The following is a 21,592-nucleotide window of genomic DNA, read 5'->3' as shown; positions in this document are numbered from 1 at the left end:
TCCTTTTCTTCCATTAAATTCTATTTCAGACTATGAAGTAGGCAAAAAAGTGAGGAAGTGTATATTTAATTCTGGGGCTATAGAGATATCTATATTTTTAAATGCTGTTGACTATTGGCTCTTTGTATTTCTTACCAGTGTCATTCCCTTTTCTTAATCATCTTTGTTTCTGCTACTGCCCATATCTTCAGGGTTAGGAACCTCAAATGCTTACCTGAGCTGGGGAATTCTAGGTTTGCCCCCCAAGTAGGAGATACGTCTCCTGTGTTGCCTCTTTAAGCTGTGTTTACTGATGGTTATGGCTGGTGTAGTGTGAAATAAAGAAGTGTGTCCCAGGCTGTACTTATACACCTATTGATAAACACAAATTCTTGTGAACATCCCAAACAAGGGTGTCGGGGTGGAGGTGGCTTTTGGGAGAAGATAAGTATTTAGGGTTTAACTTAGACCAACTGCCTGTTTGCTTTTTAGCATCCATTTTCTTTATTTTCAGTCCTAAGAAGGCCTATTCAAATGAAGCTAACAATGACACACACACCATATTAGTGTACGGTGAACCCTACAGGTGTAAGATCTTGGCTTTGTTATGCCCTTGTTCTTGAACAAAAGCTTCTTCTTTGTAAGCCTCCCAGATGTTCTTTGCCATTATGCAGAAATACATTAATTTTGAAACAAAATAAATGATGTACCTTTGAAAAGATTAAAATAAAAAATTAGATTAAAGATAAAATTACAACTGTACATATGGACACACATGCACACAGTGAAACCGACATTACCCTCCCTGTTCCTTCTCCCCCACGTGTCTCAGAGTTATAGCTAACACCTGTGGCCACACAAGGGGCAGACTTGGCAGCTGCAGAACCCAGATGTCAGACACTGGATTGTACGTCCCTGGCAGCAATCCTAAGTGGGAGGCTGTCTCCTTAACTGACCTCTGAAACAGTCTATTGTCTGACTCTCTCTCTCTGGCCTGGGTAGTAACTAAAAAGCTGTCTGTGGGGCTGGTTCAGAGTTAGCGTACTGACGGGGTTGTTCTGGATGCAATTATCCTTTGCCTTACCTTTGATTGTAAGGAATTTATTTCCTTGGTAGGGGTTAAAATTGGGACTGGGCAAATTCTTGACAAAGAACTATATTCAGGTTTCTTCCAAGGACAAAATAAGATGCTTTTTGCTTTGATTGATTTTTTTTTTCCCCAAGTGAAATTGGAGCAGATCAACTTCATGTTATAGCACACAGTTCTGTTCTGGTTAATCAGAAGTAAAAATAAGAGTTTCCTGGGCACCTCCCCCTCCAAAAGAAGACTGAGTTTCCTTATACTGCTTCTTAAAACTACTTCTTAGAGGTTGAAAATGAAACATTTCTTTCTTCAGAAACTTATGAGCTGCAACTTTGTTTTTGCGATTACTAAAAAAAAAAGTCATCTATTGTAGAGAAGAACTCTGTCTATCATGAGTTATCTTGGTTCTTTAGAGAGGAAAATGATTACACTATAATCTTGTCTCTACACCACTTGCTGAAGAATGGTATCATGTGTAAGACACAGTCATTATAGGAAAGAGAGGTAGGAAAAGGCCAAGTATGAAAGAGGGCTCCACCTACAATGTGACACTTGTAGCTCTCAGGGAAACTCTATTGTGCATACAGTTCCAGTCATAGCAGGTTAAGAAGTAATGTATCTAAAGGAAGATGAATTCTGAGGAAATTATGGAATATATTATCATGTCCAACAACAAATGGTATTCATGTGCACCATGTAAAATGTGCCAAATTATCTTTTATTACCTTTTATAAAGGTGTAAATGTATTTCTTGACTCCCACTGATATAGATTTGGAAAAAAAAAAAGGAAATATTCATGAGTCCCAATATAAATTAGAAAATGATAAATAAGCTGGAGAGAAGAAACATCTCTTATGTGGAAGAATTCCACATAGCTACTTATGTAGCTACTTTGCCTCTTAAGGAAGTGGAGCTTAATTTCCTACTGCTTGAGTGTGGGCTATGATTTATCACTTAATTCCAAAAAGCAGAGTATAAAAGTGGGGGAAAGATTTACATAACAGTGGAGAAATCTGGCAAATACTACTTTGGCCCAGTGATAAAGGTTAACATCAGGAGTATCATATTGATAGCATATAGCCTTGGTATGATATCTCATCCAAGGGCACTTATCTTTGTAATTTACCTCTGAAAACCCATAGTCTAACCATGTGAAAATATTAGATAAGCCCCAATTGAAGGGCATTCTACAAAATACCTGACTAGTACTCCACAAAAATGTCATGGTCATCAAAAACAGGCTACTTTGTAGCCTAAGGAGCAGGATGACTAAATGTAGTATGTTCTACTGGATGGAATGCTAGAAGGGAAGAAAGGACATGATGGAAAACCATGAACTCAGAGTGTGGACTTGAGTTAACAGAAAGGTACTGAAGTTGGTTCATTAGTTGTAGCAAATGCACTGTGGTAATGTAAGATGTTCACAGTAGGCGACAGTAAGTAGGAGGTGTATCAGAACGTTGCACTGTTTTTGTAACTTTCCTATAATTCTAAAGCTACCCCTAACATAAAAAGTTTATTTGATGATGTTTAATAAACTGCTACATTGACTGTAACAGAGCTCCTACACATCAATCAACACACCTTTCTCTTTTTCACCCACACTGATGCACCAAACCATACCATATGGCATAAAGAGTCATTTTCCTGACACACAGGAATACTTCATCTTTCAGGCCAATGTAATATCAGTGGAGTCAGACTTATTTTGAGTGTTTCAGATTTTTCAATAATATTTAGGTCATTCCCTTAGTAATAGGACACAAATGCTCAAAAGATAATGTCCACAAACCCTTATTTCTCAGTGGCTTTAAAAGATGTAACATCCTTCAGCTACCTATCCAATATACTTATATTTCATGTGAATGTTACTACTGACATATTAATAAGACAATGTATTATCTCTGAAAGTAACATTCTTTGCTAGGTAACTGAGGGCTGTGTTCATTTAGTGATCATTTGTCATCATGATAGGGAAGGGAGTAAGGTCTGATGTACCACTGTCTTATAACGTGAATGAGATTATTTCTTTGCTACTCCGTATCTGTCCTTTAGAATTATAACAGATCAGGATTCTGGGAATATTAGAAAAGATTGCTTTAATACTGTTTCCAATTTATCATTTTACTTTGAAAAGGCAAGAAAAGTGTTGGTGTCACTGAATGTTTACTTAACAAAACAATTATGATTTTCTAGAACTGTTAACAAGAAATGTGGTTTTGTTAATACTTAGTAGTACAATTTTTAAAGTTCAGTCAATCAAATTTAATTGACCATAATAAATTGGTCAGAATTATCTAATTCTGCTTTTAGGAAAAGATGCAAACGCCCTTAAAGAAAGCTGGAAAAAAATACATGCAACTTCCTGAATATATTTCAGTGCTAAAAAGAAGATTCAGTAAAAGCACTTGTACAATCTCTATCTATTGTACTTTTTCCAATGATAACATGTATTAAGGAAAATGGCCATGATGCTTTATAGTAAGAGAAAAGAAATTGTTCTGTAGGAAAATTTTTTTTAATTAACATAATGTATTATTTGCCCCAGGGATACAGGTCTGTGAATCCTCATTCTTATACAATTCACAGCACTCACCATAACACATACTCTCCCCAGTGTCCATAATCCAGTCACCCTATCCCTACCCCCACCAGCAACCCTCAGTTTCTTTCCTGAGATTAAGAGTCTCTTATGGTTTGTCTCTCTCTTGATCCCAGCTTGTTTCATTTTTTCCCTCCCTACCCCCTACGACCCTCAGCCCTGCCTCTTAAAATCCTATCAGAGAGATCGTATAATTGTCTTCCTCTGATTCACTTATTTCACTTAGCGTAATACCCTTGAGTTCTATCCATGTTGTCGCAAATGGCAAGATTTCGTGTGGGGTTTTTTGGATGGCTGCGTGGTATTCCATTGTATATATATACATCACATCCTCTTTATCCTTTCATCTGTTGATGGACATCTAGGTTCTTTCCATAGTTTGGCTATTGTGGACATTGCTGCTATAAACATTCAGGTGCACCTGCCCCTTTGGATCACTACATTTTATCTTTAGGGTAAATACCCAGTAGTGCGATTGCTGGGTCATAGGGTAGCTCTATTTTCAACTTTTTGAGGAAACACGATACTGTTTTCCAGAGTGGCTGCACCAGCTTGCATTTCCACCAACAGTGTAGAAACGTTCCCATTTCTCTGCATCCTTGCCAACATCTGTCGTTTCCCGACTTAATTTTAGCCATTTTCACTCGTGTGAGGTGCTATCTTACTGTGGTTTTGATTTGTATTTCTCTGTAGGGAATTCTTAACTAAGGAATTGCAGAGAGTCAACCAACATATTTTAGAGATTTTTTTTTATAGTTAGGTATTTACTATGGAAAAAATGGGGCAGGAGAGACCAATAATAAATGTAGGTTGCTATTTTTTATGTGCCTCTTTAATATGTTCAGTTAATACTCATTTTGCATTTTGTTAGTCTAGTGTGCATATGTGGTAAGTAATGAGAATTACAGCAGCTCCCTTTCTCAGAACACCTATGGTATGTCAAGCTTTACGCTGCCAAGCATCTGACAAACACCATCTAAAACTTAACACGGCTCTGCAAGGTGCATACTGTTACTATTTAACAAGTGTGGGAACTAAAAACACCAAGGAAGTTAGAGAACTGATCAAAGTCCCACAGCTTGTGAGTGAGTACTCCATTACAAAGTCTGGCTGCCTCAAATGCCCGAACTCTTTCCATCTGAGCATACATCTTTGTTATATTTTTATAATTATGAACACTATTCAATTCAGTGTTTATCACTAAACCACGTGAGTTAGGTCATTGAACCTCTCTAGGCTTCAGGTTTATATTGGGTAAATGAAGTTGGCTGGCTCATTTCTAATGTTCCTTCCAGTTTTAAAATAGTAACATTGATTTATGTACAGGATTAAGAAAACTAAAATGTTTTTGTTAAAAGTTCATGAACAGGGGCACCTGGGTGGCTCAGTAGGTTAAAGCCTCTACCTTCAGCTCAGGTCATGATCCCAGGGTTCTGGGATTGAGCCCCACATCGGGCTCTCTGCTTAGCGGGAAGCCTGCTTCCTCCTCTCTCTCTGTCTCTCTGCCTGCCTCTCTGCCTACTTGTGATCTCTGTCTGTCAAATAAATAAATAAAATCTTAAAAAAAAAAAAAACTTCATGAACAGTAGCCCTTACTAAATTTTGGGATGATGGAGATCTTTCTAGAGCTAGATATTCATGTGATTTCTTCCAAATCCCTCCAGTCCTATTGAACCAGGACTAGTGATCTTAACCATTTTCAATGTTATTCCCTAAAGTTCACATACAAGTGGAAATTTCTTATTTTTGTGGTCTCGTACCAACTATATACTTAAATATTTGCCTCACAAAGAATTAATAACTTGCATTCAAATATGAAGGTAAAGTACACTTTTTTCTGGATCTGAAAATAATCAAAATATTGGTTTATTTTAACTCACATTTATTTAAATATAACAATTATTTTAGACAAATGAAAATATAAGCATATTTATAACATGGTAGACATAAAATATAAATGAAATGTATTTTAGACAGTTTAACAAATATATTAGACCAATTGATGACATAACATTTAGCTTCAAGGTACATTAACATGGGTATTAAGAAGGATGTTTTCACAAAAACTGCTATAAAATGTTCACATTTGTGTTAGTAATAGGTCACATTTCCTAGACTGATGTTTTATGAAAACTGTGTAAAGATTTAATGTAATCATTCACTTCATGTGGTACCATTATTTGTAAATGAAGCATATTTTTGTAATAATATGGCATATTTATCAAGACAGTGCTTCTAAATAATATGGCATTTTTGTCAAGACAATGCTACATTTATTAAACATTCACAACACATTAAAACTTGAATGATTCACGTACCTTTATGCACAGTGTTTCGTCTTGCTATGGCACTCTATCTTTGTGAAAAATACACTTAGAGTTTGGCACAGAATCAATAAACTGTATTGCTCCTGATAAAAACAAATGTGATTTAAATTTTCCATGGCATGGAAAATACTCTATCACAATTTGCTTCTTCCCTTTACCATTTACTGACCAATGGCAGTTCTTTACTGCTTTAGTTGGAATAAATAATAGATAGCCAAGAACTAAAAGTCATAGTTAGGTGTTTTGCCTACACTCTAATTGGAAATGAGTCGATTTCAGCTTTTCTAGCAGCAAAACATTTCCATCTGTATTGTGGCCAACAAATTTCTAAATAAGGGTGTTATCAGCAATAATACGTATCATCATGAGATGTTTTTCTTTAGGAGGCAGAGAGGTTGAAAGGAAACGTGGATCTCTTCATAAACTGGGAACATATGTGGGAAGGGAAGCAAATGCCAACTGAAGCAGAAAGAGGGGAAGTTCTTTGGAAAGCCGGTGAGGGCACGCGCTCCAGAGTAGCAGTGAGGCAGAAAACAAAGGCAGGCACGCGGGAACCATTCAAGGGGGAAAGGGCTGCGGTGGGTTTGGGGCAACTGAAATATATCACATGTATCATTCCAAACAAGCAGCATCCAGAGCAGGGACAGCATTCGTGGATCAGTACACGACCGCTGCTTTTCAGGAAAAGTTTTACACTTCCCTCTCGGTGTCTAAATAGGAACTGAAGAAATTAAGCTAACTGGCAACATTTTTTTCCTGAATTCATTCATAAACATTGTGTAAGAAGAAAGGGAATAACATTAATTCAAGCTTACTCCAAATCAGAGAAGAGAAATCACATGCATTCTAAGCACAGACTTTGGAGTTGTGGTAACTAAGAAAAGCTCTTTGTCACAGTTCTCCTAAGATAAACTTGAGGTGTTCTGTTTTGAGAGATTGGTGGAAGGAATCTGCTCCTTTCATAAAACCTCGATAGCCTAATTTTTAAATTTATTATCTGGTGGGAAGGAAGCAGAGCTTAAGTCCCAAATTTTATACAAATATACTTTATTCTAAAAAACAGCATAATGAACATAATGTTTGCTTTATGATCCTTGCTTTTCTGAGGACCTTTAAGCAATGAAATGGCAAAGAATATCAAACAGGTAAAAGAAAACAGGCAAACTTTTGTTTAAAGCTGTTATGGTGCAAATAGTCATAAATATTACAAATCACAAAGCACTGAATTTTCAAGACTGAAATCGTACCAGAACCGTGATAAATTTTCGCTGACATCATAGGAGAGTAAGTGGTCTGGAAGGTCACTGATGGTGCCCTGCACAGCCAGCACGTGGGGGGCCAAGGTGAAGGGTACATCGTTCAGCAGTTCGGCCATTAATGAGTTGTTTTCCAAAGTCTGGCCTGCCTTATTTTCCATCTCGGGGCCTGCTACTGTTGCACTGGGTGAGTTTTCTTTGCCAGTCTAAAAATACATATATATTTAAGTCATTTAATAACTTGTGGACTTTGAGGTTTGGTCATGGTAAACGTGGCGTTAATATAGCAAAATGATTAAGAAATGTGGAATATAGAAATATTTCCAGATTAGAATGCTGTCTAGTAGGCTTTGAAATGAATCTTAAACCCTACTCTTACTCACACTGACCACGCATGCCCCCCCCCCTTGAATACAGATTGACATTCTTGCTATTTCCCTAGCCCAGATAACATCTACAGAGTCTGGCTCACAAATCTGATGGATGCTTTCAGGCTCTACAGCATGTCCAGCTTCCCTGCAAAATCTTGTATCAAAACAGTCCAAAGTTACCTTGCCTGCTTCAGAGAGAATATGGGGCAGATGTCTGGGTTATTATTTGGCATTTCCTGTTTGTATCCTTGCTGTTTCATATGTGTATGTCTTATCCCCAACTAGACTCCAGGGTACCTGAGGGCAAGAAATCTATTTGACATTTCTTTGTATTCTCCACCTGGCATAGACTTAACCTTGTATAGTTTGTATGTATGCATGTATATCCTCCACCTTGTATACCCTAAAACATACTCGAACATTGACCTCCAATGTGAACCTAAGTACTAACTGACTGCCTGCTTTCGCTGTAACTAGCATGTTACATTGCCCAAGGTATTCAAATAAGAACCTATCTATTTTGTTCAATTTCTTTAAGGCTGGTATACCTTACATGTAGTACTTCACCAAGAGGCATGCACCGGGGCGGGGTGGGGGGTGTTCCTAGCACTCTATGTAAGCCCCAAACTGGAAATGACCTAAGTAGCCACCCCAGAAGAATGGATACAAAATTGAAGTGTATTTACAAAAATGAGGACCAATGACTTGCTGCTCCAAACAGGCTGAAACCTATCTCAAACCAGGTTAGGCAAACTTGACCACCCCCACCCCCTCAACCGGGTCTCCTGCAGAATAAAACTGTAGAATCTTTACAGAGGCCCATAGGGCCCTCCCTGTTCTGGCCCGGGGTCCTTCTCTGGCAGTATCCCTAACTAGTCCATCCTGGCTCTCTCCTCACTAGTCCCACAGCCTCCTGCTATTGTTTGTGCACACCGAGCCCGCTTTGGCTTGGGCCTTTTCTCTCCAGTCCCTGCCCAGGCGCTCCTTCTCTCACACCCTTCTCAAGGAAGCCCTTCTTGACCACCTTATTTATTTATTTATTTATTTATTTAGACCACCTTATTTTAAACTGTGTCCTGGCCCTCACCTCCTGCACTCCTGAACTCTGTCTCCCAAGCCTGCTTTTCCTCTCCATAGCCATCAGGACCTTGTTCTATGGTATATAAGTTATTGTGATACCACCCCTTGGAAGCTTAAGGAGTTTCACTTCCCATGTTCAAAGCTGTATCTCCAGTGCCCAGTGCTCAATAACTCTGTTGTTGAATGGATGAAAGCAGACACGATATTTGCCTGCATGGGGCTCATAATTTTAAGCGCTGATAAATTCCCTTTTTTTTTTTTTTTTTTAAAGATTTTATTTATTTATTTGACAGAGATCACAAGTAGGCAGAGAGGCAGGCAGAGAGAGAGAGAGGAGGAAGCAGGCTCCCTGCTGAGCAGAGAGCCCGATGTGGGACTCGATCCCAGGACCCTGAGATCATGACCCGAGCCGAAGGCAGCGGCTTAACCCACTGAGCCACCCAGGCGCCCCTGATAAATTCCTTTTAAGTCTAGAAGAGAATGGTTTTCTGTGTAAGAAACAGCAATTTTGTAAAACTTGTTGTTGAAATGGAAAATGCATACAGAAAAGGGTACATCATAAGATCACAGCCTGCTAAATTTTAACCAACCTAAACAGCTGTGAGCAAGCAGCACTCAGATCAAGAAATAGAAGTGACCAGCTCTCTCAGAGGCCCACCAGGTGCTTTCATTCCCAAGCAGCTCCTTGTCCCTCAGTCACCATCCTGATTTCTAACAGTCTGTGCTGTTATTTTGTATTTTAAGTGAAGTCATAATACAGTATGAGCTCTTTTCTGGCTTCTTTCATTTAACATTTTATGTATGAGATTCATCCATGTTGTTGATGTAAGCTTTAAAAAATTTTTGAAGGACATATTGTTGTAGAGGAGATAAATTCTGACTGATGTCAAAAGAATTTCTTTGGTTGCTGTGTTGACTATAGACGGTGGAGGGTACTGTGCCCAGGGAAGGAGGCCGGAAGACAGCTGGGAATGAGAAATGACTGTGGGTTAGATGGTGATAGTAAGGGTGAGAGAGAATGGTTGGATTATGGATCGATCAAGGAGAAAGCCAGTAGGATTTGCTGATGGTATGGATGTGGGGTGCGAGAGCAAGAGCAGAGTCGAGGATGAAGCCAAAGTCATTGGCTTGGCAATTAAGGATGGAGTCTCGATTCTCCATTTACAGGGATGGGAAAAGCGTGTCGGTGGGAAGTGCATGTGGCAGGAAGATGAGATGTTTTGGACATTCCAAGTGCCTTACAGACATCCAAGTGGAGCTGTTAGTAGGTAGGGGGATCTCATAAGAGTCTGGAGCTGGGGGGACATCTCGAGGAGAAAGTCTGCTTGGTGCTGTGTTTAAAAGATGATGGGGGGTGCACCTGGGTGGCTTGTTCAGTTTGGCAACCGACTCTGTTTGGGCTTAGCTCATGCTCTTAGAGTCATGGGATCAAGTCCTGTGTCGGGCTCCACACTGAGTGGGGAGTCTGCTTCTCTCCCTCTGCCCCTCACCCTGCTTGCACATGTACTCTCTCTAAAATAAATAAATTTTTAAAAAAATTATGGGAGGAAGGCAAGTGAAGACAAATATGAGAACAGACAACATTTCTAGACATGGTGCTGTAGCACCATGGGAAAAAGATATGTGGGCCAGTGGCTGCAAAGCGCCGTGGGGTCAAGAGAGGTTTCTCTAGATTTTTTCTTTGCTGCGTTGAGTTGAGAGAAATGACAGCAGTTGTTATGCTAATGAGAAGCTCTAGAAAGGAAAACTCCATGGAGATTCTGTAGGAAAGGAAATGCTCTCTTCACAAGGCATCCCCAGCACCTAGAACAGAGGCCTTCAAGAAATAGTTGTTTAGTAAATGACTTTGAATTAACCAAACACATCCCTAGCAAGAGTTATCTTAACTTCATGTGAAAATAAAACACCAGAGAACTTTCTTAGGACTGCAGCTAGAACAATGTAACCGCACCTTGCTATGACAAAGCTTATTAGAAACATCCATATGTGTAGTGGACAGAACTTGCCTCCTGAAACCTGAGTGAGGCTTAAATACTAAGGATCCCTGGGTCAGATGAGAGCACAGGTATCAGTGAGCAATGATGCCACCGTTCCAGCGTCTTTGGAGGCTATCACCTAGCTATCGCTGCTTTCCTCAAGATGACCTATGCGCTGAGACTTTGTTTACCTTGGAGCAGCACAACAGCGTTTACAGGACAGATTCTGGAGCCACACTGCTTAGGTGCAAACCCGAGGTCTCCTGCTTATTGTATTGGGCAAGTTATTTAACTCCCCCATATCTCAGTTTCCTTAGCTGCATAATGAGATCAATAATAGTACCTATTTCACAGGCTTGCTATGAGGATTAACAAAATGATATTCATAAGTAAGTAGACTAATGCTTAGCACATGTTAAAGTGAGTGAATTATAATTTTAGGAATGGCCAATGTCACTTGGCTTTAGATAAAGTTTAGGATTCACCCATCTCTCTCTCTTTTTTAAGATTCTATTTATTTATTTGAGAGAGAGTGAGAAAGTATACAAGCGGAGAGGAGGGGCAGGGGGAGAGAGAGAATCCCAAGCAGACTCTGTGCTGAGTATACAGCTTGATGCAGGGCTCCATGTGGGGCTCGATCCCATGACCCTGAGATCATGATCTAAGCCGAAACTGAGAGTGGGATGCCTAACTGACTGAGCCACTCAGGTGCCCCTCTTTTGTTTCTGATATTCACTGATGGTTCAAATCATCTTCCCTTATCCTTTTTTATATCTTGCCTTCTCTCTTGATCTCATGCACAAATGTTCCCAAGATCTATCCATTAGTAGCATCCCCTGCCTGAACTTTCTTTTCTTTCTTGTGTACAGTATATCAATATATCATAATATCAGTATATCAAGTACCAATATCAACTGCCAAATCATCGCCTTTCTTAAACAAAAACATTCTTGAAATCTCACCTTCCCCACTAACAAGGAGGTGTGTTACCCGTACGGCTTTGCTTTGGAGACCCCCAACTTCTAAGGGTTATTATCTGTGTCTTGGATAATAAAGGAGTAGAGAGACATGTGGTTCCTTGTTCAAGTTCTCCTGATAAAACTGCTGTATTACTTCACTTCTCTAGTCTGTGAAATGAGTGATGAGGGATGGGAAAAAAAAAATCATGAGAAGGAAAAGGAGGACGGGAGCAATGGCATATACTGGGCCCTTTCTTTGTGCCAGTCTCTGTCTGAGCTATTTAAATGTTCTCACTCATTTAAGTCCTACCACAGCTTTGTGGGGTGTGTACTAGTATCAGTCCCACGTTAAAAACAAGAGGGCATGGAAGCATACAAAGGTGAAGGAAGTTGTCCCAGGTTACATGGTTAGTCTGTAGTAACACTGAGAATCCCACCTGGTGACCTTTAGTGCTCCACATTTGAAGACCCCACACACCACAGCTTTGGACAGACTGGGCAACTGAATGAACAAAGCCCTGAAAACTTAGGGGACGGTATTACAAAATAGGATAGGTGCCAACATAGCATATCTTGGCTTACTTTTGAAGGAAAAAAAGACTCTACTATCTTTTACCATTAGCAAGAAAGGACCGAAAAAAATCATTAAGGTGAGAGATCTTAGACTGAAGGACAGAAAAGCAACTGTAATTTATGAAATATTTATCCCCAGAAATGAATCTACCAGTAGTCTGGATAAACCCCAAGGAAACACTGGGGTCAGTGAAACAAGATGGTCTCTAAGTTGACCACGGCTGAAATGGAGAGGTAGAAGGTACACAGGCATGTGCTACAGTATTCTTTCTACCTTTGTTTTGAACTATCCAAATAAAAAGTTTCCAAAAGTTAACTTAAAAATACCATGGACAAAGTGTTCCACCAAACGCCTCCTAGAAGGCTCTGAATTTCAGCTGTGCTGGGCGTATTACTCCAACATCTATCTCTTAACAGTTGGCCCGAGTGCAACATCCCCGTCTCCAAGGAGGCTGCCTGCCCTCTTGGCAGCAGGGTGAGCGCCATGATGCAGCTGCCGCTGGCATGCTGAGAGCTGGAAGGGGGGAAATTCTAAGGCAAAACAAGAGTAAGTCACAAAGAACGTGTGAGTCAAAATTCAAGGACCCCACACCCGCTACTCTGATCACGCAGCCGAGCTTGGCAGCCTGTGGAAGCAGAGGTGGGGGCTGAGGGCCGTAACAGGTGCACGAGTTCCCCGGCAAAAAGCAGCCCTCTCTCTTACACACACAGTCTTTCAATTTTTTTCATTTGCATAATAAAATGGGTCTTTAAAGAGAAGAATGAGTATGTTAACCACAATGGAGCACAAAGAAAAGAATCAATTAACCTTACGGTTAATAGCCAAATTTTAAAAAATTACTTCAAATATTACGTTCATAAAGCATATTCGTTATTTTTGTGATTAATCCTGTTGACAGAAGGGCTGCTATGACAATGTTCTTGAATGTAAGTTCCTTCGTATAATCTAGCTTTAATACTTCTTTTTCAAAGTAATGTTTGTCCTTACATGGTTTAAATAGCAGTATGCCACATCAGATTTTTTTTTTTTTTAAATCTGGGGGAGAAGATAAATTTCCAGCAAAGTGTACAGTTAATCACCTATTTTTATGTCTGTATAAAAATTAATCAGTTAACCTTTTAAAAAATGGGCTAAGTTTATCTTGTATTCCTCACACTCTATGATCTTTGTTTCAAATAATTCAAAAAGGCTTATAGACACTATTCCTCTCTTTCTTGCAGAGGGGCTGCAAAGATTCATGAGGTTTAATCTGCAAAATCTTCTCAGAGCTTCGGAAGAAAACACAGTCCAAGAATACAAGGCACATAACACTTTTCAGAGAAGGCTTAGAAAAATGAAGTCACTTCCCTGGAGCAACAGAAGGTTAGTGGCATCCTGTGAACCTCACTCCTGGGTATTTGAAAGCAAGGAAATGCAGGTTTGAGGACAGACTACATTTTTCCTGGCACAGAAGCCCCCCAAACCACCATGAAATCTATTAAGGGGTGCCAATTTTGCAAACCCGCTAACAATTTGGAGCCTTCATCTCCTTAGCTCTACCCGACTAAAATATGAATATTTTATTAATATGAACATCACCTCTATTTGGCCTCTTTTTAAACCTCCTGCTTTTTAAGGCAACCCATGCCTCAGATAAGCAGAGATAAAATAGTGTCCAATAAAAGCAAAATATTGAAGCATTAAAACAACCAAAACAGTCACAGCACCTATTAGAAGAATATGAAACTAGGTATAAAACACACATCTAACACATTCAATTTACATGCAAAGAAGGTAGCTATAGGCTAAAGCTTATTTCTAGGAAACGAGTTACAGTAAGAAGAGGTAATGTCAAGCTCTAGCTGTCTATGCCTTTAAATTCTAACATCTATAAATAAAAGACATGTTCCTTTGAACAATAGCCCGAACAGGCAACACTGTCACTTTATCTCCCCAGATAACTATCCATTCTATTCTGGCTTCAGCTGGTATCTGCTTGCATTACATCAGCGTCTTGATGGGGGTGGTTTGGGGGGTAAATCTGAGTCAGAAGCGTCAGGGGACAAGAGGTTAGAAGGTGAGAGAAGCAACAGCACAGTTAAGGGCAGTACTCAGGCTCCTTATTTATTTATTTCTAAGAGGCTAGTTGCTAATAAATGTCTGGATAGCTGATAAAAGCCAGGGGACTGTCTCTTATACCTATACATGTCCTAAAAAGTAATCCCCTTTCCCTAGGAAGAAATTTGCTGCTTTTGTTTGCTGCTTTTCTGCAAGTCCTGCGTACCCAGAATCTAACACCTGCATAACACAAGCACTCATTTGTGGCACTTGAATGGGGGGGGCACTTCTGAGTTATTCTAGGCACCCCAGACTTGATTTTTTATATCGGGGGGTTAGGCCAAAGAAACAAAAGCCCAGAACACCTGACCACTGATACAGATAAATTAGGCACGAAATAAGGTTGAATTCACTGCCAGCCTGTTTCCCATATGGCCTGGCCTCCCAGTTTGAGGATGCCGTATTCTGGGGTAGCAAACTAAGAGGCCAGGTTAGAAAGAGATCTTTTCTTTTCCTTTATGATTTCCTTTCCTTTCTGATTTCTGACATCATTTCAATTTACAACTTGGCTCATGATATTTTTTTTCAGTGTTTGTTCCCTTTTCTTCCCTAGCCCCTCACCCCCAGTATTTCCACCAGCTTATGCTTCTTGCTTCTTCCATCTTTCTTTAAAAAACAAACAAACAAACAAACAAAACCCCCAAATCCTCCTGACTTCCTCTTTTCAGAACTCCAGCTAAACCTATGCAAGTGAAGAGGGGGAAGTAAGCCGGCTGGCACTGGCTGCTGTAATCTGTTCCATGCATTCTTGGAAAAGTGGCTTCACTGAAGCCGAAAAATACTCTGTACAGCCAACTGGGGTGGGGCCGGGGGAAGCAGTGGAAAGAGGAAAGAGAAGCATTTTAGGAAAGGAACCAGCAAGAAACAGCATGTTCAGCATGGGATCCTGTTTAATACTGGTCTGGGAAATAAAAAAGGCTATTCCAGTGATTTTTTAGAAATATTTTTTTTAAAAGTTAGTTTATAGAAGTTCATCATCTCTGACCTTAAGCTATCCAGGAATCTCATATTTTCCTATAGGCTTTCCCCCTCGTTCTTGCCAGCACACATTTCACCCCTGCTCTCCTCTCCTCTCACCCTACATCACCACCTGGCCCCTTGCTGCCAGCCGGTGGGCTAACATCCCACTCTGCAGAGAAAACAGGAATCAGGTGAGGATTTCTTCTACTTACCGCACCCAAAAAACTCTGCATCTCTACCACTCCATGCTTCCCTCCTGCCACCACAGGCAAGCTGCCCTCTTCCCACCCAAATCGAACCCCTCCCCAGCGCTCCACATCCATCCCGTAGTTTCTACACTTCAAGGACGTGGCTTCATCTGTTAGGAGGTGGCTCCCCATTGCTGATCTTTTATAAAGTCAATTCACCATTTACAGAGAATTCGGCTGAGGTCTTTCGTACCCACTGGCATTTTACCCACTGAACGCCCACATTATCTCTCTCCTTTATTTCACAGCCAGGCTGAGACGGTTGTTGACACTCGCTGTCTGTTTCACTCCTCACCCACTGCAATCTGCCTTCTCTCTCTGCCCCTGTGCTGACACTGCTTTTGTCCAAGGTTACTTAGAATCACACTGTGCTTAACTGAGAAGACGTTCTGAAGTGCTAACCTTATATGACTTCTTTGTAGCACTTAAGACTGGTCACCCTGAGTTTTTATTTTCTGGCTTCTGTGCCACTTAGTGTTGCCTCTATCTGTCTGGCTGATTATTCTTTTGTCTATTTCTGAAATGATAGTCTCCAGGGTCTCATTTCTGTTCCTTTATTCTTCCTCGTCTCAACACAATTCCTTGGTTCCAGGGTCTCATTTCTGTTCCTTTATTCTTCCTCATCTCAACACAATTCCTTGGTTCCTACTGCCCCATCCCTCCACTCCCTGAAAGTAGGTAAGTATGTGGATGCACGCATGTGTGTGCACATGTCCACACCCATCTCGAACCTAGACTTACACTTAGGGCTCCTGACCCACATGTTCAAATCCTATTATACCTCTTCTTTTGGAATACTGAGCTCAACATGTTCTGAACCTGATGAGTTTTGCCCAGCTCTATCCCAACCCAATGCTCTTCTAGTATTTTTTGTATAATACTGCCAAACACAGATGCCTAAATTATCTTTGACTTCTCTCTGGATGCTCCCCCCATCCAGTAAATGACTGAGTCCTACTGATTTTGAGGTCTTTAATGTCTCCCCAAGTCCCATCATTTCTCATCAATCCCACCGTCTCTTCTCTTAATGCAAGCCACCATAGCCCGTGTCATGAATGCTGCATACGGCCTTACTACACTACATTATACTTACTACACTTAACTACATGACATTCTCCCTCTCGCTGGTCCTTTCGAACACACATGCTCTTCCTTGCTTAATGCTTCTCAATGCCTTTGGACAGAAGAACAAACTCCATATCGTAGCACATACGGTATGATCTGGCCTTGCTTACCTGACTGATTTCTTATATTACCATTCCCTAACGTCTTCATCCAAACCAAGCTATTTACTATCATCATTAACGCCATCATGCCCAGCTCTCCCTTAAGCTCTAAGCTTTAGCTCATTGGATTACTTCTGCCTTAATGAGGACATTGGTCTTTCTCTCTTCTTCTTCTCCCTTCATCTTGCCTTTTCAACTAGCCCTTCAGGATGCACACCAGGACTCTTTCAGAAAGATCTTCCCAAGTAACTCCTCAAACCTGGGCCCAGTGCTTGCCTGTGTATTCCTACAATAGCTTGTGCATATCTCTCTTACTGCACAAATCATACTGGACTAGAATTCTCTGCCACTCTCATAAAACCATGGTCTGCTTAAAGCCAGGGACGATAGCTTTCATCTCCATTCCCCCTGGCAATCAGAGCAATGCTGCTTGTAATAGGTGATTGATACATGTTTACTGAATGACTAAATAATTTCAGGTTTTTCATGAACTTCATATTCAGATTTATTCAGAATAAGCCAGGAATTATGTTAAGCTGCATTTCCACATCTGTTTTTTTTTTTCCTAACAAGATTTTGTTCACTGTATTATCTCCCACATGATGAATGATGGAAGGTATTAAATTCAGATAGAACTTAAAACTAGTTTACTTTCCTTATGAATGAGATGCCTTGTTCTTGACTTGCCAAATGAACAACTTCACAAATGTGTCTCCCAACAGAAGTTGAGTAAGTTTCTGCTACAATGTAGGTGAGACTGTGGCAACTATTTTTATTGTAGACCCACCTTTCACTGAGAGAGAGAGAGGAAGAAGCTAACTTTATTAACTACAAATTGCGCCCAATCAACTGCCTTAGTCCACTCTGGCTGCTATAACAAAATATTATAGATTGGGTGGCTTACAAACAACAAAATCTATTTCTCACAGTTCTGAAGGCTGGAAAGTCCAAGATTAAGGTGTTGGCAGATTCAGTGTCTGGTGAGGGCCTGCTTCCTGGTTCACAGACTGCCCTCTTTCTCCTAAAACATCACATGGCAGAAGAGTCCAGGGCTTTCTCTGGGACCTCTTTTCCAAGGGCACGAATCTCATTCATGAAGGCTCTACTCTCATGACCTAATCACCTCCCCAAAGCCCCACCTCCTAATACCCTCACCCTGGGGATTAGGTTTCAACATACGAATTTTGGGGGCAGACATTCAATCTAGAGCATCAACCTGCCTTACACAGCTCTTCTGTCCCAGGAACCAGTTTTTCTGGTATAGTCTGAAGGGGCTGCCGTGGAGCCTATGCCTGAGGGCAGGGGTGTGGGGAACAGGACCAGGAAGAGGGTGGCAGGACTAGCTAGGCACAAGGGGAAGGGAAGCCTCAGGGATGAGATCTGAGTAGGAGAGGGGATGGCTGGGTACATTCCACTTATTTAATTTCCGTTCACCTCTGTTAAAGAGAAAACCTCTTTCTTTTCTGATTTCCATAAAGAGGGATTTCTCTCTAGGCACCTTGGCTGTCTGCCATACCCCCCTATCCTCTCCCAAGGAAGTAGACTGAGCTACCCATTTGGTGGACGATGGCCATAGGTCCATGTTTCTAGATGAGGGACACTAAAACATCCAAGGTCCTGAGGCCTAGAGAAATTCTCTTTCTTTGCTCTCTACTTGGACCAGAGGAGGCAAGTTATCCGAGTTAAGAGTGTCCATTGTGCTGACTTCAACTTTCCCCACAGATCTGCACATCGGTAACTGGGAGTGCAGAAGTCCATTTACACTACTACATGAAGCTGCCTCCTTCAACCTAGGCTGTATTAGTCAAAAGGGGGACATTTGTTTTTCTGCCTGCTGGCTCTTTTAGCAGGATGCAGATGAGGAAAAGGAGTGCCCTTTATTAGGACATTATGACCCCACCAATTTCTACTGCCCACACATCTCCATTTATGCCAAAATGAGAGACATATTAACCACACCAAACAAACAAAAACAGAGTCATGCAGATGTTAAATGATCTTGGAATTAAAACTAAAACAAACTAATGGTTTTTAAAACTTAAATATGCTATAATTCTCTATGAAACAACTTACTGGTATGATTTTATCAGTTTCATAATTCACTTAAATCTGTGGTATAAGAAAAGTTTTAATCAGAATCTTGGGAAAATGATATTTGTTTAGTGCTTTCTACAGTTTTTGAAGTAGTTTCACATACTTTGTTTCATTTGAGCCTCACAACCTGTTAAATTTGATAGGGAAGACACTGTTTCCATTCTCATCTTCTGAGGCTCAAAGTTTAATGACTGTTTAAGGTCACGTCACTACTAATTGGCAGAGATGTGTACTCTGGGTCACCTAATTTACAACCCAGTGCTCCCTCCATCAAGGTAAAAATCGTCGTCACGGGAAATAATTTGTTTGTTTTGTGGACTTAGCATTTCTCTATGGACAAGTGTCATCTGGAGTAGAGAATGAAGGTCCAAAAGTATAGATTGTGCCAGTATAGAAATAGACTTCGAAGGATCCGTACAACTAAGCATCTTGTTACTTAATTAAATATAGTAAACTGGATGCAATATGTAACAGCTTAAAACTACAGCACCTGATCACAGCCACCACTACACAATAGCTTAGGCTTCTGTACATGAATTCTTTAAGCTTATTATGTATACCACAGATCTGAAGAATTTGATATCCCTTATTAGTCACACTGGATTCTACTTAACTTCCCATTGATACAGCTTTAGTTATTTTAAATATCTATTCAATTCCTTTAGAATGAAATGCAACATGGTCATGTTTTTTCCAGATAATTTCAAAGGAAAATAATGAAAAATGATCTCATACATCTCAATATTAATTGAAATATTAATTTCACTCAAATGAAGGATTTTCATTTTGTATAACAATAAAGCACTTCAACTGTCTGCATAGACAATAAGAAAAAAAATGGAATGCTCTCTATTTTTAGAGATGGTAAGAAAATAGAAACATTTGATTATCCTTTTTATATAATTAGATAAATAGACAGCATATATGATATTGACTGAATGGGAACAAATAGCATACTATAGTAGTAGGAAACACAAAAAGAAAGTAAGTCTAAAGATATTAAGTAATAACTACATGCTGGGGTTTTTTGGGCATGTGCTTTGATGGAATGAACATTTAACAAATTCATAACCTAAGTATAATATGTATTTTTAACAATAAACATTTAAATATTATAAGTAATAAAAATGCAATTATGTCATGTTAAGATTGTTTGAAGACAGAAAGCTAATCTGTTCTGCTGCTCTTAATTTGCACTGAAAATATTGTATTTTGTCAATTTACATTATTATATGAAGACATAAATATGTACATAGAATTGCCATGTCCATAACCAGAATTCAAAGACAATTATCAGTAGGATCTCATGGTCACCTTGTATATAAAGATCTTTCTAATCTCAGGACACACAAAAAAATGTTAAGAAATGGGAAAATATTGGATGGGAAAAGCCTTATTTTCTTTGTAATTTGAATATGATGTGTGGAATAGGCCACACACTTGGAAATACTATAGTAGTGAATACACCATTATACATTATCATATAGAGATGGAAATGAAGGGAAATGCATCATACCAAATGGAGTACAGAAATTACTAAAATAGACTAATTGAATTCCATTCAGATTATCCACCCTTGCTGTACCTAACCCAGCACTCCGCTAGAAAAGTGATGTTAGGCAAACTAAAATGGTGAGTAGAGAGCTGTGTCACTTGACCTTGGCTCTCATGCAAAAAAAGGTTGTATTTCAAAATAGATGTGGATGGAAAAGTAAATACAGCTGTGTATTCTCCACTCCAGTGTGAGAATGAAGGGGCTACTCAGAATGGTAAGAGGCATATCCCTTGAAGGTATATACTCAGAGCCCAAAGGAGAGTGCTAATTTTTTATGGTTAACTCAGGATAGTATTTTTTTATTGTGGTAAAATATATATACATTGTAAAATTTATCATCTTAACCATTTTAAGTGTATAATTCAGTGCATAAAGTACATTCACAGTGTTGTGCAGATACTACCACTGTCTATCTCTAGAACTTTTCCATCATCCCAAGCAGAGACTCTGTACCGATTAAACAACTCTCCATTCCTCCCTTCCCCCACCCCTGGTAACCTCTATTACACTTTCTATCAGTTTGCCTATCTAGGTACCCCATAGAAACAGAACCACACAATGTTTATCCTGTCACTACAGGATAAATTTCTATGAAGTAAATGGCTTATTTCACTTCGCATAATGTTTTTGGGGACCATGGATGTTGTATCATGTATCAGAATTTCATTCCTTTCTGAAGCTAAATATATACCATATTTTGTTTATCCATGCAGCTGTTAATAGACATTTGGGTTGTTTCTACCTTTTGGCTATTTTTAGTATTTTTAAATTAGCATACAATTTAGTATTTTTAAACTAGAGTACAATCAACAAGTAGGAATTCAGAAATAATTCTAAAAGGAGTCAGTGAATATAGGAATACAGAGTATTTACATACATAGAGAAAAATTATCAAGAACCGGAAGTGAGGGGAAACATAAAATATGTTTCCTGCTTTTGTGATTTTTTTTAAGGTATATTAAGTTTGTATGTACCTTTTTAAAATACACACTTTGCTTAGCTTTAAAAATCATAATTAAAGCCTTGCCAATATTATGGATTTTTTATGGATTAAATATTTTATGGATTTTATGGATTAAAATTTGAGTGTAATTGATGGTATTTCAATCCTGTTTGAAACAGACCATAATCTCTAAGACCTTCCACCCACTCCGGAACTCTATGCTGTAATTCTTTTTCTGTGTTATTTTAAGGGTATAAGAT

The 21,592-nt window shown here is 39.5% G+C and overlaps 1 protein-coding gene across 2 annotated transcripts in view; it reads right to left on the bottom strand.

Annotated features, from left to right (window-relative positions):
- Positions 1-5,585: 5,585 nt before the first annotated feature.
- The window catches only part of UMAD1 (UBAP1-MVB12-associated (UMA) domain containing 1), a 222,084-nt gene continuing 206,077 nt past the window's right edge, over positions 5,586-21,592 (bottom strand). Inside the window, exon 4 of one of the 2 annotated variants that reach the window (XM_044246097.1) lies at positions 5,586-7,455. In XM_044246097.1, coding sequence (XP_044102032.1) covers positions 7,198-7,455 — 258 coding nt within the window. In that variant the 3' untranslated portion in view covers positions 5,586-7,197. The remainder of the gene's footprint in view (positions 7,456-21,592) is intronic. The other variant, XM_044246098.1, reaches the window with a different exon arrangement.

Source organism: Neovison vison, chromosome 4, assembly GCF_020171115.1.
Source record: "Neovison vison isolate M4711 chromosome 4, ASM_NN_V1, whole genome shotgun sequence".
NCBI classification, from domain to species: Eukaryota; Metazoa; Chordata; class Mammalia; order Carnivora; family Mustelidae; genus Neogale; species Neogale vison.
The sequence above is the reverse complement of the archived record's forward strand: the minus strand, read 5'-3'. Positions and strand labels throughout refer to the sequence as shown.